The following is a 19,556-nucleotide window of genomic DNA, read 5'->3' on the forward strand; positions in this document are numbered from 1 at the left end:
GCCCTATACTTACTACGGGCTACATGCGTGGGACGCTATATATAGACCCAAGTGAGCGCACGCATTTATAAACGATCCGTGTACGCCCAAAACCTTGGTGCCTACTATTTCACCCTTTAACTGAGGTTTGATAGGCTAGGGCAGCCGGCCAGGCAAACGGATTCGCTCTTCAAAGTCAGCATCTGATTGCTCTCTCACACGTCAAAAGCTAACTCTTCCGGTAGCCCTACACAGTTCTCTAAATGTTGCTACGCACAGCGCGAGGTGTGTCACCGTTATCCCACCAGCGCGTGCGTGCTCCCCGGTAAATCCTAGCCTTGAAAGCAAAAAAGTACGCTCAGGAACGCGCAGAGCCAGCCACATGATGTCAGGGCACGGCCGCGACCAATGATAACACCCCTTGCCGCCGTGGGAATCCCCCGCACCCATCGCGGTATTGCCGGAGCTCGGCGTAAAGCCTATGTAGCGGTGACCAACGGCACTCACCAGACACGCGCGCGTTGTTTTTGCTTATTCTGGGACCCATGTGTTTCGTTTTTAGAGCTGAATCTTTGGTTCCGGCGACACGTGCGACTTTTGACTCTCAACGTACACGCACGCACAACACACGCTGCGAGACAAGCCGTTCGTCTTACGCCGGCTACGTGCAATCGTGGCCTGCCCCCCTCCTCGCAGCTGCAACGAAAAACGAGTTCCTGTTGCCGCTTCACCTCTGCTTTCTTCCTGTTACGGCGGTCTTTATTTCAAGCGTCGGCCGCCGCGTTGTTCGTCGTCCATTCATCGCTTCGGGGAGGGGCGAAAAGTCTGTGACGTTGTCGTGACGTTACGCGTGGCGTCAGAGCTGGCTGGCTTCGCTGGTTTCCGCAGGAAGCGCGCGTCCCCCTCCCTGCACCCTCTCCCTCTGCGTATAAAGATGGCGGCCTCCATGGCCGCTCTTTCATTCGCGCGTCGTCTGCTTCAGCGCGGAGCGTGTTTCGTGGTGCGTCGTCGTGGTCGCGGCAACGTTTGGTGAAACCTTTTTTTTTCTTCTCTGGTTTCGCGACTCGAAGCTCGTCGGGACAAGACGGAGCGCTGCTACAAGGAAGGATTTCGGTCGGACCGCAGACGGCGACATGGTGAAACGAACGGACGAGGTAAGCGCCGTGTTAAACTAGCGCGTTTAAACGGCGCGAACACCAACGGCAGGCGATCGTTGCAGACGATCGAAAATAAGTAGATGTTACTATCAGTTTTGTCAACTATCATGTGGTATACTGGTTTGGGAATATGAAGAGTACAGTGAACAAAATGAACACTGTCTTTCCTCTGCAGAGACAGCATATCAAAGCAATCAAAGGTGCACTTGTTTCCCCTGCCTGTTCGTCCTCCATAATGTTATTGTCAACCAACAAAATGAACAATCTTTCATGCCCTAGCGCACATGCACTAGCGAAAGAATGCCTAACGCCTTAATCCCGTCTTTCGAGAGAACCGCGCATTCTGTCGCTGGATATACTCTCGCTATCATTTCTTTCTTCTTTCCTTTCCCGTGGTATTCGTGATTTAATGCTAAACAGAGCTGTGGTTAAAGAACGCGGCTGCTGTCGACATTCATTCCATGTTTAACAGAGGAGCCGGCTGATACACATTCCCACATTTATTTTACGCTTCAACATAAGCAAGATGCCCTCTTCCTTCTCGAAATGTTCATTCATTTACTTAAACTCGTCGAACTAAAGTAGCGTTCGGAGACAAGCAGTGTGTTTCATCCAAGTAAAGGGATAGATTGATGCCTAGGCCATTGTTGAAGACTTCAAACTTGTTTTGATCACCTGAGTAAAATGTTCCTTCCAGCGCTCAGGGGGCAAGCATTTTTTTTTTTTTGCGTTCCACTCACGTCTTAATGGAAAGCAGCAGCAGCAACAGCCCCAACCAGAAGACAAACCCGCTACCTGGCATGCAGAACCACCGGAACACTAGTCATTGCGCCACGGCGAAAGGAGCGGGACAATAGCAAAAGGAAATAGAAGCACAATAACAGATCTCAAATCTTGTTTGATACCTAAAATCATTTTCGAGAACAAGAACAAAGCTTGCGTGTTCTGGTTCTTTTTCTTCCTTTTTTTTAAAGGGCTTCCGAGAAAGTCATCTTGCATTGCGCCGAAGATTAGCAGCGAGGTCGAATGACCAATCCCCCCACCCCACACTCCGAACCATCATAAAGAGCAAGCAACATATTCCTGCGAAGACCAGTCGACCGAGTCGCCACAACGAGTTATAACAACCTGTTCTACAAGGGCTTCGAAGGCCGGTTTCTTTTTCGGCGTACCTGCTAAACTGACGTGCCGTCACGCATAATGCCAGAAAAGCGCAGCGACGAAAGTACGGTTGGGGAGTGTAACAAAAAAGAATAGAAACATACTTTCCAGGTATTAAAGAACGTGGCCAACTAAAGCATAATAGCGCGGTACGCCTCCCGTGTCGCAGTGCGACTGTAATCGAGAAGCAGGTGGATTTCCAAGCGCGTTTAGTATGCGCTGTCTCGTGCATCTTTCTGTTTTGTTTTGTCCTATAACTCACTGGCGGACGGTGACGTCGATTGATTAGCATGATTTCAACGATGCGCATCACTCGCCTAAAAAGCGCTAGCTCGTTCCCCGAAAACGATCTCGGGTGTTTCTTTTTTTTTTCGCGCGGTGGCCGCTTCAAACTGCGAACCAGTTGCGTTTAAAAACCAGGCCTACAACGGCGTCTTCGCCACACGTATCTTGTTCAGCCGTCTTGTCTAGCTTACCCAGCTATTGGAAAAAGGACACAGCGCTAAAAAGAGAAGGACACAGCGCTTTTTCCAATGAATCGCCAACAAGCCCAGGCTTACGCTCTACCTAGCCATACTCTCATGTTAAAAGCGACCACAGTTAACGCATCTTACCATGGTGCTGTATTAATAAATTACCGTTCTGAATTACGAATCACGTGCTGTAGTCCTATTGCGTGCTGAAGTTGCCCTTATTGAACACGCTTCGCTTCGAACATGTTAACTTCGAGAGCGGTTCGGGTATCGCAGTTCTCAAATTTAGCAAGGTCATTAACTGGGCGGGATGGCGATTCGCCTTCTCGCGAAAATTTCACCGACGATAACGATACTCCCTGATGCAAAATTCGAGCGCAGCTGTGTACGTGTTTTCATTTCGCTACGGATTGGCTGGCGCGGACAACCTGCCTCGTGCGACACGTTGCAAACGCAGGGATGTCTGGTGCGACTGCCTCGCTAATCGGCAGATCGCAAGAGGCAGCGCGCGGGTGACGCGTGGGCGCGATTCCCTGCAGCCGCCGCAGACAGACTTCCGCTCATGCAGCGCTTTGTTTCCATGCAGACGACGCGTGCTACTCTGGCGCCATCTCGTAGCCATCGTCGCCACAAATGCCGTCTTGCGCGGCACTACGCTTTTCTTCACCCGCTTTCGCCATACCCTCCTACTCCGCTTCCCGCCTCATGGTTCCGCTGCACCCTCCCCCACCGCTTTCCTCCTCGCGCTCTCTTCGCTATCGCTGTCTTTCATCTACCACTGAGTTCCGCGTTCGCTTTCATCCTTCGCTGTGTTCGTTCGCTCGGTTACGAAAGACACCGCCTGAGGTCTGCGCTCTAACACGGCGTGAAACTGCAGTAACATGTGCACTATCACTAGCCCAACGAGCACGTAAAGAACAAATATATGGCGCTGCTCGTGCGGTGATCTCAACCATCTGTGGAGAGAGGCAGGCAGCTGTTCGATTCGCACGGACTCGGATTTCTACGGCTCGAGGCGTCCGACAAAATACAGGTTGAAGAATTACGGCGCCAGGCCAGCTTCACTCTGCCCGCGGCTAGCCAAGCTGCGGGCGTTCAAATAACACGTGTACGGGCGCTGCGTCACGCAGAGACGGAAGAAAGACGCAAATGGACATAAACAACGAAAGAAATATGCTCTCGCTGACGCACATCAGTTCGCCAATTCGGGACATTGTCGTACTCACCATATAGTCATCTCCGACTGGTTCATAGAGCGGGTGCATTCTCCCTGATTGGCTCAAAGTGCCAACACGGTGAAATTCGACAGTATCCAAATAGCCCTCCATTAGATGAGCTTAGAAGAAGGTAGTCTACGTGAGGGGTTATAAAGGAAAACACAAACAAAAATGGAACCCACTTTGCAAATAGAAAAAGTGCGTTATTGGATTGGCATGGCTATGTAAAGTGTGAAGTTTCGAATTATCACAGGAAAACAAAACAGCAGAAGAAAACTAATTTTTAAGTGTAAAATGAATTTGCAAATTTATTTATTTCAAGGTAAGAGTATAGGCAGTTCAGTGCCCTTTTTGTAGGACGTTCCAAGTATGAACACATGCAAATCATTCGCCTTTGTTGAGGTCAACGACAGCAGAATAGGTCCGTGTAACGCCAGTGATCTTTTTAAAGCAACTAGCGCACAGAAAAACCGTTCCAAGGATAAAGGTAATCTCTGCGAGCATAGAACGAGTCAAGGAGCCCCAAAGAGGCTGTCCGATATTTAGGGCAAATGGGAGTGCTGGCAACGTTTTTTGTGCAAGAGTGGCAGTTTGTCCCATTAATTGATTCCATTTAGAGAGTGTTTCTTTTTTTACTCGCTCCAGGTGAGTACTTCATTCGAGCCGGGTGATAACAGATTGAACGTACTCCATCGAGGGAATACGGAGAGCTCACTAAAATGGAGTCAATAAAATATAGAAAAAGCAGTTACTCCGGCATGAAGGAGTCCCCATTTCGTCGTCTGCTTAGGCTTCGTTTTAGAGCGCGTTGAAAAGGTCAAAGCCATTGCTAGCACTGGCAGGAAAGTTGCCAGTTGCAGAAAAACTAGACTTCTCAAACGAAGGATGAACAGGCTGCGAGTACGAAGGGTATGAGCAAGTTCTGAAGCAGGCGGTGTAAATGCTACGTATATATCGAGGTGGGCTTGAAGAAACAGGCTTACGCCGAGACAATAAATAACCGTAGCTGCACGTAACGAAGTAGTGAGGGAGTCCTTTCACACCGTCAAGAGCCTGCACCGATACTCGTGTGCTCTCGTACATCAACTCAGCGAGTCAGAGGAAAGGCAATGCATCATAATGCATTTGCATGACGAAGAAAGCTGGTAAAATTCCCTGACATGGAAGGTTGAGTCTTTATGCATATTTGTGTAGACCACATTACACCCCTCATTTTATGAATGCCCTTACCGCATAAGGCGCCGAATTATTAGTGCTCACGTCCTATAGCTGCGAGAATAATGCTGCATTATTATGACACGTTCGTCGGTATAATTCTGCAGTTTCCCTTCAACAATGGAGCACTGACTTTACGTGCGCCGGGTCACTGGTCGACTTATGGCCTCTCCCCGAAATTCGCGACAGCTGAGCGGTCGTGTGGAAGAAGCTGCGCGCATCACTGCGTGACGAATTCGACGAAGCAGTTTGCAATGGTGTGTCATTTGCCGTCGTCCTGCAAGGGCGCGCGCTTCGTTCGCTGGCCCCGTAATTGTGCCTAATTACGCAGTGGAAAAGGGGGACCTGGACCAGAGCGACACACCTGTGTCAGTCGGCGAATGTGTGCCAAGTTTGTGTCTCTACTTTTACCCTCAATGTACAGGCGCCGTGCGAGCGCATAAGTTGTGTGCATGTGCCCAACAATCAGGTGAAAAGCAGAAGTTGTATATTCAGGGCCCTCTTTGTTTCTTCTTTCTCGCCGCGGCTGTATGCAACTTCGTCGTGGTTTGTCCTAATGCTGGCGCAACGTCCGAGCTAAATGTTGAAGCAGCAACCACATGCAACGTGTATTCGGCGTATTTCGGGCGTCGTTCGGCGTCCGCGCGTCTATTGCGCGCCACACGGTAGTTAGTCATCTGTCACGATTTGTATATATACATGTATACTATAACCTGTATTCATGTGGAATACATTTCACATGTCGCAGTGTAAAAGAGACGGTACACCGGCTTTGGACGGCGTATAACGTCGCAAAAAAAAGTTGAGAATACGTTACATGTGGTTGAGCGACGTCAACGTGCTCTGTATTCGCACTTCGCGTGAACGGGGGAAGCGAATTATAATTATGCCGAGAAAGCATCGAAACCAATAGTTTCTTGGGCTAGTTTGCCATGCACGTGTTTAAACAGCGCAACGAGAGATTATGGAGAAACGAAGAGATAAAACAAGAGAGGAAGGCCTGAATTCCCTAGCTCTGTCCTTGTTTCTTGCTTTTTCGCGATGTTAAGCATATCGCACATGTTAAGCAGCCACAGAGAAGATTAGTATATCATATCTTGTTTGTGCTTACTAACTTTCAGACGTGTCTCTATTTTTCAGATGTATGAGCAGTCAGAGCCGTGCGTTCTTAAGAACTTGCGTGACTTTCACCTATAACATTGAACCACATAGTTTACATGCTTGGCACTCACGATATTTGAATCATTTCAGTACCATTCCTTGAAATGTAGTGCACGGCCATCAGGTTCTATTGCACGTTACAATTGACAGTCAAGACAACTCGCTCGCACTCTGACTGATTACAGACCTACCGCAGTGTATCCTGCGGCGTGCTATGTCGCCGGTTCAATTCCTTATCGCAGCGACCACGTTTACATCGCCTTTATGGCAGCTGTCACCCGTTAAGATTTCATTAACGCCTTGGTTTTTGTTTCCTCGTCTCCTTGTCTTATTCGCGCTGTTAAACCTCAGTTCTGAAATTTCAATGCAGGTTAAAGAAATTCTACGCTGCTTGAATCAATCCACAGCTGCTTATCAAGATTAACCCAAGGGGCTTTGGGAAGCAGAATAGCCTGAGTCAATACAACTTGCATTAATCTCCCCTAGCCTCTGCTTGTCCTAAGATAAAGTTGGTTTCTATGCTATGATTGCAAGTGGGCGCAAACACACACTCACACACGCACACACACACACGCAGGGTAAAGAAAAACATCGACCGCACAAATACGCATTTATGCGTCCGATCCTTTTCCTCGACTTGCGTGTTTCTTATGTTGTTGTTGTTCTTTGCTCTTTAAAGCTATTTACAAACCTGCGTGTTCGCACACCTCAAGTTCAAGGCGCCTAATGCAGATATATTGTTTTTTTCTACTAAGTTTCAATGTCAGGTGACCTTGACTCTTGAGCTGAAATGCACCTCTATCCTTCGCTTGACCTTTGACTATTCCGTGAAGGGTATCGTTCGCAACGTTGCCTCTTACTTATAGAACCGGAATTTGAATGTACCCAAAGCTAAAGAAAAGCAAAACAAAAAGCTCGAAAATATCTAACCTTGACGCCCTCGGTCCTCTAAACTCTACGCCGAGTATCAGCTACAGTTCGGTCCCACCCAGAGTAAAAACCTGCGGCAGTGTCTTGCACGCGCACTTGTGCACATATCTTATCTGAGACCGCTTTTGATTAACGTGGCACTTCGCGTAGCATACGAAAAGGCAGTCCGCAAAGATCTTCGCGTTGCCTTGGAGCGCCTGCCGTGAGTAGCACGGCGGTAAGCACTGAGCTTAAACTGACCGTGGATTTTCCTCAATTGCGGACCGATAACCTAATCACGGAGTTCCTCTTATCGAGTAAGTAAACAGCCGGGACCGTTTCGTTGCTGTGACCACGAGCCCAGCAAACACGCAACCGCGGTCGTGGCCGGCTTCTGACGGCACATCGATTGCATCCACTCGAGTCAAGGCACCACGGATGCGATTTGTGCACGAGCTAGAGATGGGATGAACAATCGAATTGCTGGGCACGGGACCAAGTGTGCTGGCGTTCGACCGAGTGGACCAAAGTGCAGAATTGGTTGCGCGTTCCTTCTTGATAGACAAAAGGGAGGGATGGTGGGTGGACCAGATGCAGGATCAGTAGGTCGAAGGAAAGCTACGAACACGTGAAAGATAAAGGGTGCGCAAATAAAGCGGGTGAAACTGTGCGACTGAGTAGCCAGGTGTCAAAACATATCTCAAAGCAAAGAAAGAGATACCAGTCGGCGACAAAGGGTGTGGATGCGGATGAAGAAGAGTCAATTCATGGAAATATGACCATGAAACGTGAGCGATAAATGGTGCTCAAATAGAGAGTACGAGAATATGACCATAGAAGCTACATCGGAAAAGAAATCAGTAGATACTTTTGCAGAGTGACTTAATAATTCAGGAATTTGTAGGGATATACGCGTATTCACGTGATGAAAAATTAAGTACCATAGTACGAGGACATGAGGAACAATGGAAGCGACAGCTCTCTTTTCACTAAAACATGCACCGTGTTTATCCACGGTGCCATTATGAGGCGTGTGCCTTAGGAATGCAGAATACGTCCTTTAATGGGAGTGTATGAAGCTGGCAAGAGATAGAAAGAGGAAAGGGGAAAGGCAGGGGAGGTTAACCAGAGGAGAAGGTCCGGTTTGCTGCCTTAAGCTTGGGAGCGAGGGAGGGGGAGTCAAAGTGACAGGAAAGTAGAGACAGAGAAAGAAATATAGGGCTTACCATCAGCGCACAACACAGTAGCACTTGTGGCTCTATAAGCATCAGTTCAGGCTACAGCCGCTTGTCCGAGTATGTTGTCCTTAAAAACTGCAAGAGTGCCTTCGTCGCCCTCCGCTGCGATGGCCTGTGGTGCCGGCCTCTGTAATGATTTCCTCTGTTAAAGGTCTCTGATCAAAGCGCGCTGTCGCGATTGCGAGTGATCGTCTCTGTAACTTGTAGCGAGGACACTCACAGAGAACAGAGGAAGGAGAGGGGGCCTGCTCTATATGACTGCATAGAGAGCAGACCAAGCTTTTGGAACCCTGCATGGCTCGCTGCTTAGGCTGTCCTAGGCCAATTAGTCTTGGGTTACTCGGATCCCAAGCAGGAGATCCACAGAAGGGTTGAGCGCATGCGATTGGCGCTACCAAGTATACCAAGTCCCGACCGCCACCTTACCGCTATCATTGAAAACAAAAGTGTGCAGTCATTGCAGTCATTGCATCCTACCGGTCGTAGCACATCGGGCAGAAACTCGGAGGTTAACAAAGAAGCTTGAGAAAAAGTTAAGGACCACGCGAAGGGCGATGAAAAAAAAAATCTTGTGCGCAACGATAAGAGACAGGAAGAGAGCGGCGTGAAGCAGAGAGCAAACAGGGGTAACCAATATTCTAGTTGACATTAAAAGAAACAAATGGAGTTGGGCAGACCATGTAATACGCAGGGCAACTAACTTGGAACATTAGCGTTACAGAATGGATGCCAAGGGAAGGAAAGCGCAGTCGAGGACGGCAGAGAATTAGGTGGGGGGATAAAATTCGGAAATTTGCAGGCGTAAGATGGGTGAGCTGGCACAGTGCAAGGGTAATTGGAGATCGCCACGATAAGCAGTGAGACCTGCAGTGGACATAAGTAAGACAGGATGGTGATGCCGATGCCTTCGGGTGTGGTTGACTTCGGTGATTCATAAAACAGCGACGCACCACGGCGAAGCGAGAGATAACTAAATAAATGCTCAAAGAAAAGTGAAATAACTTCATATCATCGAGAATCGACAAGCGTGTACGTCCAACAGGGCAAAGCACTGTAAGCAAGACAGCGGGGCCTCCTTTATCCGGAGTGGCGTTGTCATTCGTGCTCCACATTCCAGAGAAAAAAAAACGACTCTGACGAAGCTGTTCAAAAATACACAGCACACAAAGGCATTTCCCCTTGTTTTGTTGAGGTTAGAAAGTGCCTTGCTCGACACATTGCCTTGCTTCGGAAAGTAAGGGCAACGATCTGGGCCGGTTGGTTCGGGTTGACAGAGTGAATTCTTCCGGCAGAATGGTCAAAGACGCAGACAGGGACAGAAGGTACCGAACCACTAGATTATCATCAACCAGGGGTTTACTTCTAGAAAAGACGACGCACACATACATGAAAAAATAAAAAAAAATAAGAAAAGCAGTAAGAGTAGTGCAGAAACTCTGAACACGTGTGGCGTCGGTCAAAGCACGTTGCAGACATTCCATTCCTATTTGTGACAAGGACACAGACGTCGTGCTGTGACGTGACGATCGTGTGACACGGCATACGAGAACGTCCTCACCTCCTGTGTGAACAGCACGTGAGGACGTTCTCCTACGCTGCGTCACACGATCTCCTGTGGGAAAAAAGAGGGGGAGGGGGAGAGGTCCTCGAGGATGTGTCTCGAGTGCCTCCCAGCGCGCCTCGTCTTTTTGTCTGAAGCAGCGCGAGTGATGAAAGTGGAATGACGCGCTTGCTTCGACTAATGTCCTGTTCAGAGCCGAGTCGCGGTGCCGGACCAGCACCGGGCCTGCAGTGCGCGCAGGGGACCATGCAAGAAGAGAGGGAGAGAGAGCCGGGCAGGTTTTTCCCGGAGGCGGTCGCCACAGGCGTGCATTTCCACTCGAGCGGGCATGTGGCGCTTAACTCTGAAAGGGGGCAGGAAGAGTGAGGTCAAATCATGAACGTCGTCGGCGCGTGCAAGGAAGGCGTGCTTCTTAATAACTTTATTTTTCGCTTCCACAACCCTCCTCCCGTCGCCTACCTTCCGTGCTGCCCTTTCTCTCCACCTGCCTAACCCTTTCCTTAATGGTCCCTTTGGTTTCGGCCTGCAGCACTGCGTCTTCACCTCTTTCCAGCTCACGGTCAAGAGAGAGGGCTGTCTTTCCCCCTCCTCCTCACCCCCCTCCCTTTTCGTTTGACCTCGTGTAGTTGCCGGCACGTGCTCTGGGGTCTGCTCTCGACGTTGGGGAGGGAGGGGGGAAGTGCAGGGGTAATAGTGACGTAATGCGACCGACACTCGCGAATGACTCGGAGGCAAAACGAAATGTAGGCAGGATGTGTCCGAGAATTTCTTTCTCTTGGGGTTTGCCCCGCCGTGCGAGACCTGTCCCGTCGTATCTACGGCTCAGTAAATGCGCGCAGTGCAGTGCGAGTTGCGCGACTCGTCCGATTCGAAGTGTCACGTGGGTTACATAACGTGCCTCAGACTGCCGTCGCTATCTTCATCTCTCTCTCTCTCTCTCTTTTCTTACTTTGGGATACATCAGCAAACTCTTTTGTTCCACAGGCTAATTAGTACCGTCATTTTCGTTCGTTTCTTTACTATTACTACGCTAACGAGACGTGTGCGCCTGAACAACGTCGCCTCTTTCGTCGTTCGAGGAGGACCGCCGATGCCCTAACTGTCCTCCCCCTCTCCTGGCTGCCTCGCGAACTTAATGCCTTTTCTTTGTTCGGCTTCGTTTCACGCGCTCTTTGTTGGAATTGTCTCGCGTGCGAGCCAGCCCCTCGCGAGAATGTCATAAGCCTTACCCATCGTGTCTCATAGGAGCGATACGTGTTTCTTCGCATTCGCAGTGCAGGACTTCGAAGCGAGGCGACGGCATACCTGTTGTCAGGGTGGAAGCTAGGAAAGAATGGTTTCGGTGGAAGGACGTCGAATGCAACCAGCTTCGTTTCTGAGCCGAGTGAAATCGCATAGCCAGAGGGAAAAAACGTGACGAAGTCGTCGATGTGTACGTTTGGGCAGGTTCGACGTCTGTGTTGACGGCGGGTGCGGGACTGGTCGTAAACAGCGCTTGACAAGCCTCCCTGACGAAAGAACGTAGCTGTCTCGTGCGTTGCCTGTAGAAACCCGATTCGCGTATTTTTTTTTCTTTTCCTTCTTTTTTTTTCAGCGTTGGGAGCGTGACGGAATGTCAAGGGAACAACACTCGCGGTTATTTTCGACCCGCCGTACCATCTCTTCAGTCGCAACAAGGCATTTGCATAACTAAACCCTATAATTACCGGAGCCGTATTCTGTCTTACCAAATCTTTAGTGCAGTGTGGCGAAAGCTTCATGTCGCTCAGCCAATCGAGAACGAGAACTGAAAAAAAAAAGGGCTCGCCCAATGTCCACTGCTAGTCCTCTCGTGTGCGACGACTGTGAAAGGAGATAAGAATCATAGATTGAGTACCGGAGTACAGTCAGCGAAACGGTATTCTTGCTCTCACTTGCGCTACAAGCTGTCGTTACTGCTCGGCTGTCGGCAACCGCAGCTTCTATTTTAGGGCATGAATTGGCGGAGATGGAGTAAGCGAAAGTTCTCACCCTACCGCGTACACCTCCTCACTTTTTTTTTTACTATATAAGGAGCACTAGAGCGCTACCATAAGTGAACTCGCACTAATAAATTACTGCTTCAAAACTACATTGTCATTCATTCGGCTGGGGAAGGCTGGTTACTACTGGGGGAAAAAAATGAAGAGCATGCTTTTGTTTCGCAATTGTTCAACCGAAACCTCACGGCAGTAATGTCAGTGTGACGTCACGAATTTAAAATCACTTTCTCGTATTTGAGTCTTAACTCGCCCTGAGCAGGCAGTCAAAACGTGACGTCAAGACGAGCTAGAGCGGCAAGATGGTAGGCGTGGCCACCAGTGTGTCTTTTCTCGCCTTTTATGCCCCTTTAAGCGCGGCCTCCGAAAACGGACGGCGAGTGCTGTCCCTCACAGGACGCGGGGTAAGATCTCGGAGGCCATGCTTTAAGCATACAGTTTCCTACAAAAAAAGTTACTGAAGGAAACTGGCGCTGCGATCGTTCAGCTCCAATATATATAATGATGTATAGCAAAGGAATTTCTCTTATCTTTGTTGCATCAGACGTTCTTCTGGCGTAAATCTATTACGCTGCACCTTTATAAATAACCAAGTGGTCACAGTTTTATAAACGCAGCCTGACAACAAGTGTCTGCGCGCATGCATAATTATTGCGAATGGTTCCATTTAGATTGCTCAAAATGATCTAATTGCTGTAGGCAGCGAGAAGTGCGATTTCCCCCTAGGGATCTTTGCAGGAAACTCAATCGTTTCTTTTCCTTGTTTTCTTTTTTTTTTCTACACTCGGACATTACATGATGATCCAGCTTCGCGTTCGTACGATCACGAGAGTTATTAAATAAAGGTAGTTCTTGTTTTAACGTTCTCTAAGGTGTGGTAATGGCGAAAAAAAATTATTGTTCACACTTCGTTTCCCATTTCTGTTGTTACTCTGGGTCGGCGCACCAGACACGTTAGCGTCCTCCCGATTCGCCGGAAGTCATTGGTAACGTCCGCCGCTTTGCCTTTTCGCAGAGCTCGGGGATTGATTCGCTATCGACTTCGTGGACAGCCGACTCCTTCCCTGACGCTTCTCACGAGGCAAGTAGAAGAGAGCAAAAAAGAAATAATAATAATCGCTCCGGTTTGTTCGATAGTCATTCATTTTGCATGTGACTGTCATGGAAAACGTTCCCGAACGCCAGTATACCCTTCAGCAGATACATTGTGGGTAGGACGCCTTTCACAAAAGCAGTCCAATATTATTTCGAAATTGTCACGTGACGCACTGCATTCAACTCATTTACCAGTTCGCACAGTTCAAAAAAAAAAAAAAACCCTGAAGTCGACCCTCAAATGTCGCTATAAAACGCATCAGTGGGCGAAGCGTCAGCGAGAAAAGGCGGAAATATCGGATGCCGTTCACTGCATTCCACGACTGAACCTTGCGGTATAGTGCATTAGTCGCACGGCTGGTGAATGGTGTCACTGTCGTTAGGCCGGAAAAAAAGAAAAAGCGTTCTTTAGAAGGAGGTCGTAGGCATCCTGAATACGCGATAACCTTGATTGGGACGAGAAGGGCGAAGGATTGTGACACGCTCCTTGTTCATGATTCACTCGAAGTCCCACCCAAGCGAGGCCGGAAAGCTGCGTGGGCATCTCTCGCTCATCGCAAGTCTAGCGTTCTATAGAAAGCCCTGGGCACTTGCAGCTTGGCTTCATCAAGGACAGCTAAATATGCAGGATATGCAGCTAAATGTGCCAGCTAAATACGGCAGTGCGTTTACTACAAGCTGCGTGATGGACGACGGCGGTATGATTGTGAGGGCATATAGCCAATTGCTCTACTCGTCTAATGTAACTGATTCACTGTACTTTACAAAGTTATGCCATCGCTAAGGATATTCAAATTACTGAAAAAAAAATATACGAACTTTTCGCTCGCATCCACTTTTACCTCGACATCTCGCATCTTTCTATAGGGATGGTCATGCCGCGCGCGGCATAGACACCGTCGGCAAATTGGAAAAAGGCTTTGCATGCACTGACTTCAAAGATTGCGGTCTGGCTAGTCGACTTTCCGTCTGCTTCGTTTAAATTACACACGGGTGCACTGCCTTTGAAGACTAGAGACTTAATAGCGTGCCGTTGTTTAGCTTAGTCAATCGGTACGGAAGGCCCCGAGCTGACTTCTGGTTCTGCGCTAGCGCAGTTCCACCTACGCTCTTCTTTGGCTGCTCTAGATGATCCGACGTGTAACGCACAGGCAAGCCGCTTGGTAGCATTTTTTTTTTTTTTTTTTGGCAACTGAGGTCGAATTCACGAAGCATTCCGTTCGTAAGTATACTTTCTGCCGTTGGTTGGCCGTCTAATGTGTCCTGTATCACAGTTGACTATAGCGTTTGCTTTTACGTGCACAGTTCTGGCGTAAGAACTTTCTGCGAGTGTGTGTGTGCGTGTGTGCGGGGAAATGCGGGCCCCCGGTTCCCGCATCGAGTCTTTTCCTTTTCACTGTTCTTGCCTCGCGCGTACCTGCACGCGCTCTTGGCCCCGTTCGGCGCGCATGGAGCAAATTCCCGTCGAACGTGCACGGGCGCTTCCAGTGCGCGTAGCAGTAGCTTTCCGAAAAATAGGAAAGAGGGCTACGCGGCTTGTTCACGGGCGCGTGGGGATGGTATACGCATCGCCGCTTTCTTTCTTTCTTTCTTTCTTTCTTTCTTTCTTTATTCGTTCCCTCGACCTCGGCACGTGGAGGCGGAGAAATCGCACCATCCCGGGGGAGAGCACAGCTACGCCGGCGTCTCCTGTATGCGATCATCACGCCTGGCTTGACACGGCAACCGCCGAGACGGGACGCTATACGTTCCGGTAGCCCCGGCAGCTCGCGTTTACCTTCTCGGTCCATCGGCTGCGCTTTCGCCGCTGTTTCTTTCGGTGCATCTAAACAGTCGAAGAACCTGCGTCGGCGCTTTTTTCTTTTTTGTATGAATCCGTGCGTGGAGGAAAAGGCGTCTGTGTATACGAGAAAAGGCGTCCGCGGGTTTATGAATATGTGCCGTTTCGAACAGGATGATATCGAATAGCGAATGCGTCGGCGCGAAGGTGCCGACGCATTTCGTGCATCCTGTGCAAGCAGGCGTACTTTATACTAATAGATATACGTATAGTACCTGCGATCTGCGAAAAAAAACCTCGCCGGCTTATATCCCGTTCCGCTCAGCCTCGTCACCTTTATACCGCGTTGCCGTCAACACGCCGCCGCGGTGACGCACTAAGCCGTTCTGCCGCTGAGCACCAGGTCGCGGGTGCGACTCCCGCCTGCGACCGCGGTCCAAGACCGCTCGTGTACTTAGATTTAGAACACCAAGGTGGCCCCCCACGCGACCCACGTGCGTGAGTCGCATGAACTGCACTGTCTCCAGGACCGTGCCCACGTTTCTCTCGAAAAGAAGTGGGCCTCGCAGATGCGCCATACTCCTGGAGGAGGAGGCGTAGAAAGCTACGTTTAACGCACTTCTTATGAGTTGTGAATTCGAACGCACTAATGTCCAATTGAACGCCACCGAGCGGTCCTTCGAGCTTGACGGAACATGGTTACTAAAACGGCGTGTTTTAAGGATGGGCCACGGAAAGAATGCACACGGCGACTGGGCTCTGTGCACTCTTTCTGTGTCCCGTCCTAAAAACGCGCCGTTATAACCGTGTTCCATCAAGGCATCAAAAGGAAATATTCGCTTGAAGGTGCAGATTTGTTATAGCGAATGATAATATTCAGGTACTTCTTGGTAAAAGCTCTAGAACAGAATGAAGCACACTCACACACACGCGCGCGCTCACACACACACAAACACGCAGGAAAGCACCCCCCCCCCCATTTTTTTTTTTTTTTTTACATTTACGCTGCGTGTGCGTACGCGTGTTTTTTGCCCGCTGAAGCTGTACCCAAAGTGGATAACGAAGTAGCTCAGCTGCAAGCTCTATATTTAGTCGCGGTCTGTCGTATCATTGCGTAATTTCGTAGAGAACACAAGTGGCCACCGGTACATCTGTAAGGGTAGTACAGATGGCTGTAAACCGATTCGTTCTATGCAGGCTGTACCGCTGTACCGAGTGTGAATTATTCAGCAAACAGCAGCCGCTGAAGCTGCTGCTGTTGCTATCACGCTTAGCAAAGCCCCGTGGAGTTCGCAAACGCAGCTTCACTTGGTGCATTCGATGTTAATTGCAGCCTGTGTACATATAATAAAATGTGTAGAGTATAAGCGCGCTATGGCGTATAGCATGTCTGAGTTCCCCTGCAGGTAAGGGGCTAAGCGCAAGCTGGCTTCGGGTCCCGTACTTCTAGAGCTCCCCGTTCTCTCGAATCATCATCATCATCATCATCATCAGCCTGGTTACGCCCACTGCAGGGCAAAGGCCTCTCCCATACTTCTCCAACAACCCCGGTCATGTACTAATTGTGGCCATGCAGTCCCTGCAAACTTCTTAATCTCATCCGCCCACCTAACTTTCTGCCGCCCCCTGCTACGCTTCCCTTCACTTGGGATCCAGTCCGTAACCCTTAGTGACCATCGGTTATCTTCCCTCCTCATTACATGTCCTGCCCATGCCCATTTCTTCTTCTTGATTTCAACTAAGATGTCATTAACTCGCGTTTGTTCCCTCACCCAATCTGCTCTTTTCTTATCCCTTAACGTTACACCTATCATTCTTCTTTCCATCAAACCATCGCCTTGCCCCATTTCTGGCGCCACCTAGCCCAGCGTTGCTTCCAGTGCGGAAGTAACTTTGCATTCGCTTTTCATAGCGTCGCAACTACGTATAACCAGCAAACTAAAGCATTGAAAGGAACGAACGGCAACAAACGAATGTGGAAAGATCATTCAGTTCTTGGCTCTGAGGGTGGCAACAGCGGCCCTCGAGGCGCTCGGACGCCCATTTGCATCGAAGCTTTTTTTTCTCTCATTTTCTTTCTTTCTTTGCGACGCACTGGCACACGCGTTCCATCGCTTTCCGCGAACGCAATAACTCGCCAGCAGGGTAGGAGACGGGCGTTTCTATATATATATACTTATACGCTCGTCTAATATGCATGGTCACTCCAAGGCAAGGTCAGTCAGTGGGCGTTGCGCTGAGGCTCATTGTAATGCCCAGCGGCCGCTCCCAGCTTTCTTTCTTTTCGTTCTTTTTTTCTTCTTTTTTTGCCCCGGTTGGTTGGGAGCAATTTGCTTCAACGATTGTCGAGCAACGCTGGCCACGCTCAAAAGATTGGTTCCACGGCGTTAAAGACGTCTCGTTCTTGGTGCCGCACTTTTCACTATTGCTTCGTATAGAGCACTTTGTTCGTTCTGGCTGTTTCGTCCTTTTCAGAGACAAATTACGCTCGAGCGATCGTAAATCTTCCTTGTCGTCGAATGTTGCTGCAGAATGCGGCGAGACAATAGAGAGCTTTGGTTTAGGGGGCGCAAGCGGCGTGCGTACGCAAGAACTAGGCGCGACGGTACTGCGCATGAGCAGACACCTACGTCCGGGTCTGCGCATGCGCAGTACCGTCGCCCCTAGTTCTTTCGTACGCAAGCCGCTTGCGTCCCCTAAACTAAAGCTCTCTAATTTGATGGGGAAGCTTAAGGACTGCGTTGCGAGCGATGGAGCGGGAAAAAAGATGAGAGACGCGGTGTCGTTGAGAGATGAGGAGGTGACCGTGGTCGATCAAGGAAGAAAGACGCGTGGTTGACACTCTAGTTGAGACTGAATAGTAGGTGAAATTAGGCTGGTTAGATAATGTGTATAGAGCAGACAGACATAAGGTACATATTAGTGCAACGGAATGGTAGCCAAGGGTATACAGTCGTATACTCGGGAAGTTACATATACAGGAGATTTTTCGGGTGTATAGCCCGGTGGATTAGGCTGATGCAGCACAGGCGTAGCTGGACTGGAGATCACTCTTAGAGGCCGAGGTCTCGTAATGGACGTATATGATGATGATTACGGTGATGCGTGATGATGACGACGACGTGGAGGCGACGATGACTTCAACGGAAAGGCACGGTGGAAACTCCACAGAATAAAAAAGGGAAAAGGAAATGCTAGCACACAAAATATCAGGCATTTAGAGACATAGTACTCGATCCAATCTATAGGCTAGCAAATAACATTTTCAAGGTTGTCTTCGTGTTTTCTTGTCAGATCTTTTATTAGCGAGCAAAATAAGCGTCAGGTTCTTATTTTCTTTTTTTTTTAGTATTTACCGGCGGAACTGCGGCAATGAGATCTAGCTTATCGTGACCTCACGAATGCCGTATAGCTAGTTCTTCAAGGGGCCTGTGATCGAACCGAAAGAAAAGCATTACGGTTTTCCTAGTTTTACCGAGGTTTGTAACGATGCTGCACGCCTGACGCCATATACATGTAATCGCGTAAAACCTGGGAAACGTCCTAGATCGGACGACTTCTAAAGCAGTATCAGTAGTCATGTGACTTTGTTTTCCCGCATCGTCGTCGGGAGAAGGCATCAACAACTGCTGTCTCCCGTGCAACACAGTCGCTTCAAGTACTGTATACTCTAATTTATTGACGTCCTGACAGCTAGGCGCGCCGTTGACAGTGCAACTCCAGACGACAACACTCTTTACCGCCGCGCTTTGTCTCTGACTCATCCAAAACAAGTCGGCTTCCAGACGACTGCTATTCTTCGCGGGCCGTCTGTTCCACGCTAGACCGCGCAACCATTGTAGCGCCGTGCGAAGAGGCGTCGTCTGCACGCTCGTTGCTTTTAACACGCGAATATACGCGCGGCACTCTTCGCAAGGTCCCTTCCCTCTGGCCGCACGTCCTGGGCCTTTTTGTTATTATTTTCGCTCTACGCGGCCTCAAACAAAGGACGTGTGTAGAGCCTAATGGAGACGGCGCATTCTCGTCTCTCCTGTTCTGCGGATTTCCTGCGCCGCGCATAGATGTATCCTGTGCCTCTCGTCGCGCGCCGACTCGTGAGCCGCCCCCTCCGTTTGTCGCTCTCTTTGCGTTGCCCCGGTGCACAGAAAGTGCATGCGCTGACTTGCGAGAGCACGCAACTGTCTACTTCCGTTCACTTCTTTTTCCCGAGGTGTCGGCCCCCCCCCCCCCTTTGTTTCTGCGGTCTGGCTTTTTCTGGCCGCGGAAAAAAACATTCCGTGAATCATACGGCGAGAGTATTTTAACTGCATAGCATGCACAATGTGCATTGATTCTCACGTCCATCATGTGCGGTGTACTGAAACCCAATAAATGGGACGAGATCCATTTTCCTTCTCACGAAAATCGACGTAATCCGGTGACCCTCATTTCAACCGTGAAGATGGGTTGGCTCAGGAGTTCGCGCGGATGCGCTATGAGAGTAAAGTGTAAGATTCACAAGTCCGATTTCCTTTTATGACTTGCTATGAATTCATGTCATCGTCTTTCATATTTCAACATTATGCTTTGCCCGCACAATGACAGACAAACGA

The 19,556-nt window shown here is 49.4% G+C and overlaps 1 protein-coding gene across 2 annotated transcripts in view; it reads left to right on the forward strand.

The window, feature by feature from the left end:
• Positions 1-931: 931 nt before the first annotated feature.
• Positions 932-19,556, forward strand: part of LOC142557056 (sodium-dependent proline transporter-like) — a 57,993-nt gene continuing 39,368 nt past the window's right edge. The window contains exons 1-2 of one of the 2 annotated variants that reach the window (XM_075668618.1): positions 932-1,133; positions 13,105-13,170. In XM_075668618.1, the coding sequence (XP_075524733.1) occupies positions 1,113-1,133; positions 13,105-13,170 (87 nt within the window). In that variant the 5' untranslated portion in view covers positions 932-1,112. The remainder of the gene's footprint in view (positions 1,134-13,104; positions 13,171-19,556) is intronic. The other variant, XM_075668619.1, reaches the window with a different exon arrangement.

Source organism: Dermacentor variabilis, chromosome 9 (genome assembly GCF_050947875.1).
Source record: "Dermacentor variabilis isolate Ectoservices chromosome 9, ASM5094787v1, whole genome shotgun sequence".
Classification (NCBI taxonomy): domain Eukaryota; kingdom Metazoa; phylum Arthropoda; class Arachnida; order Ixodida; family Ixodidae; genus Dermacentor; species Dermacentor variabilis.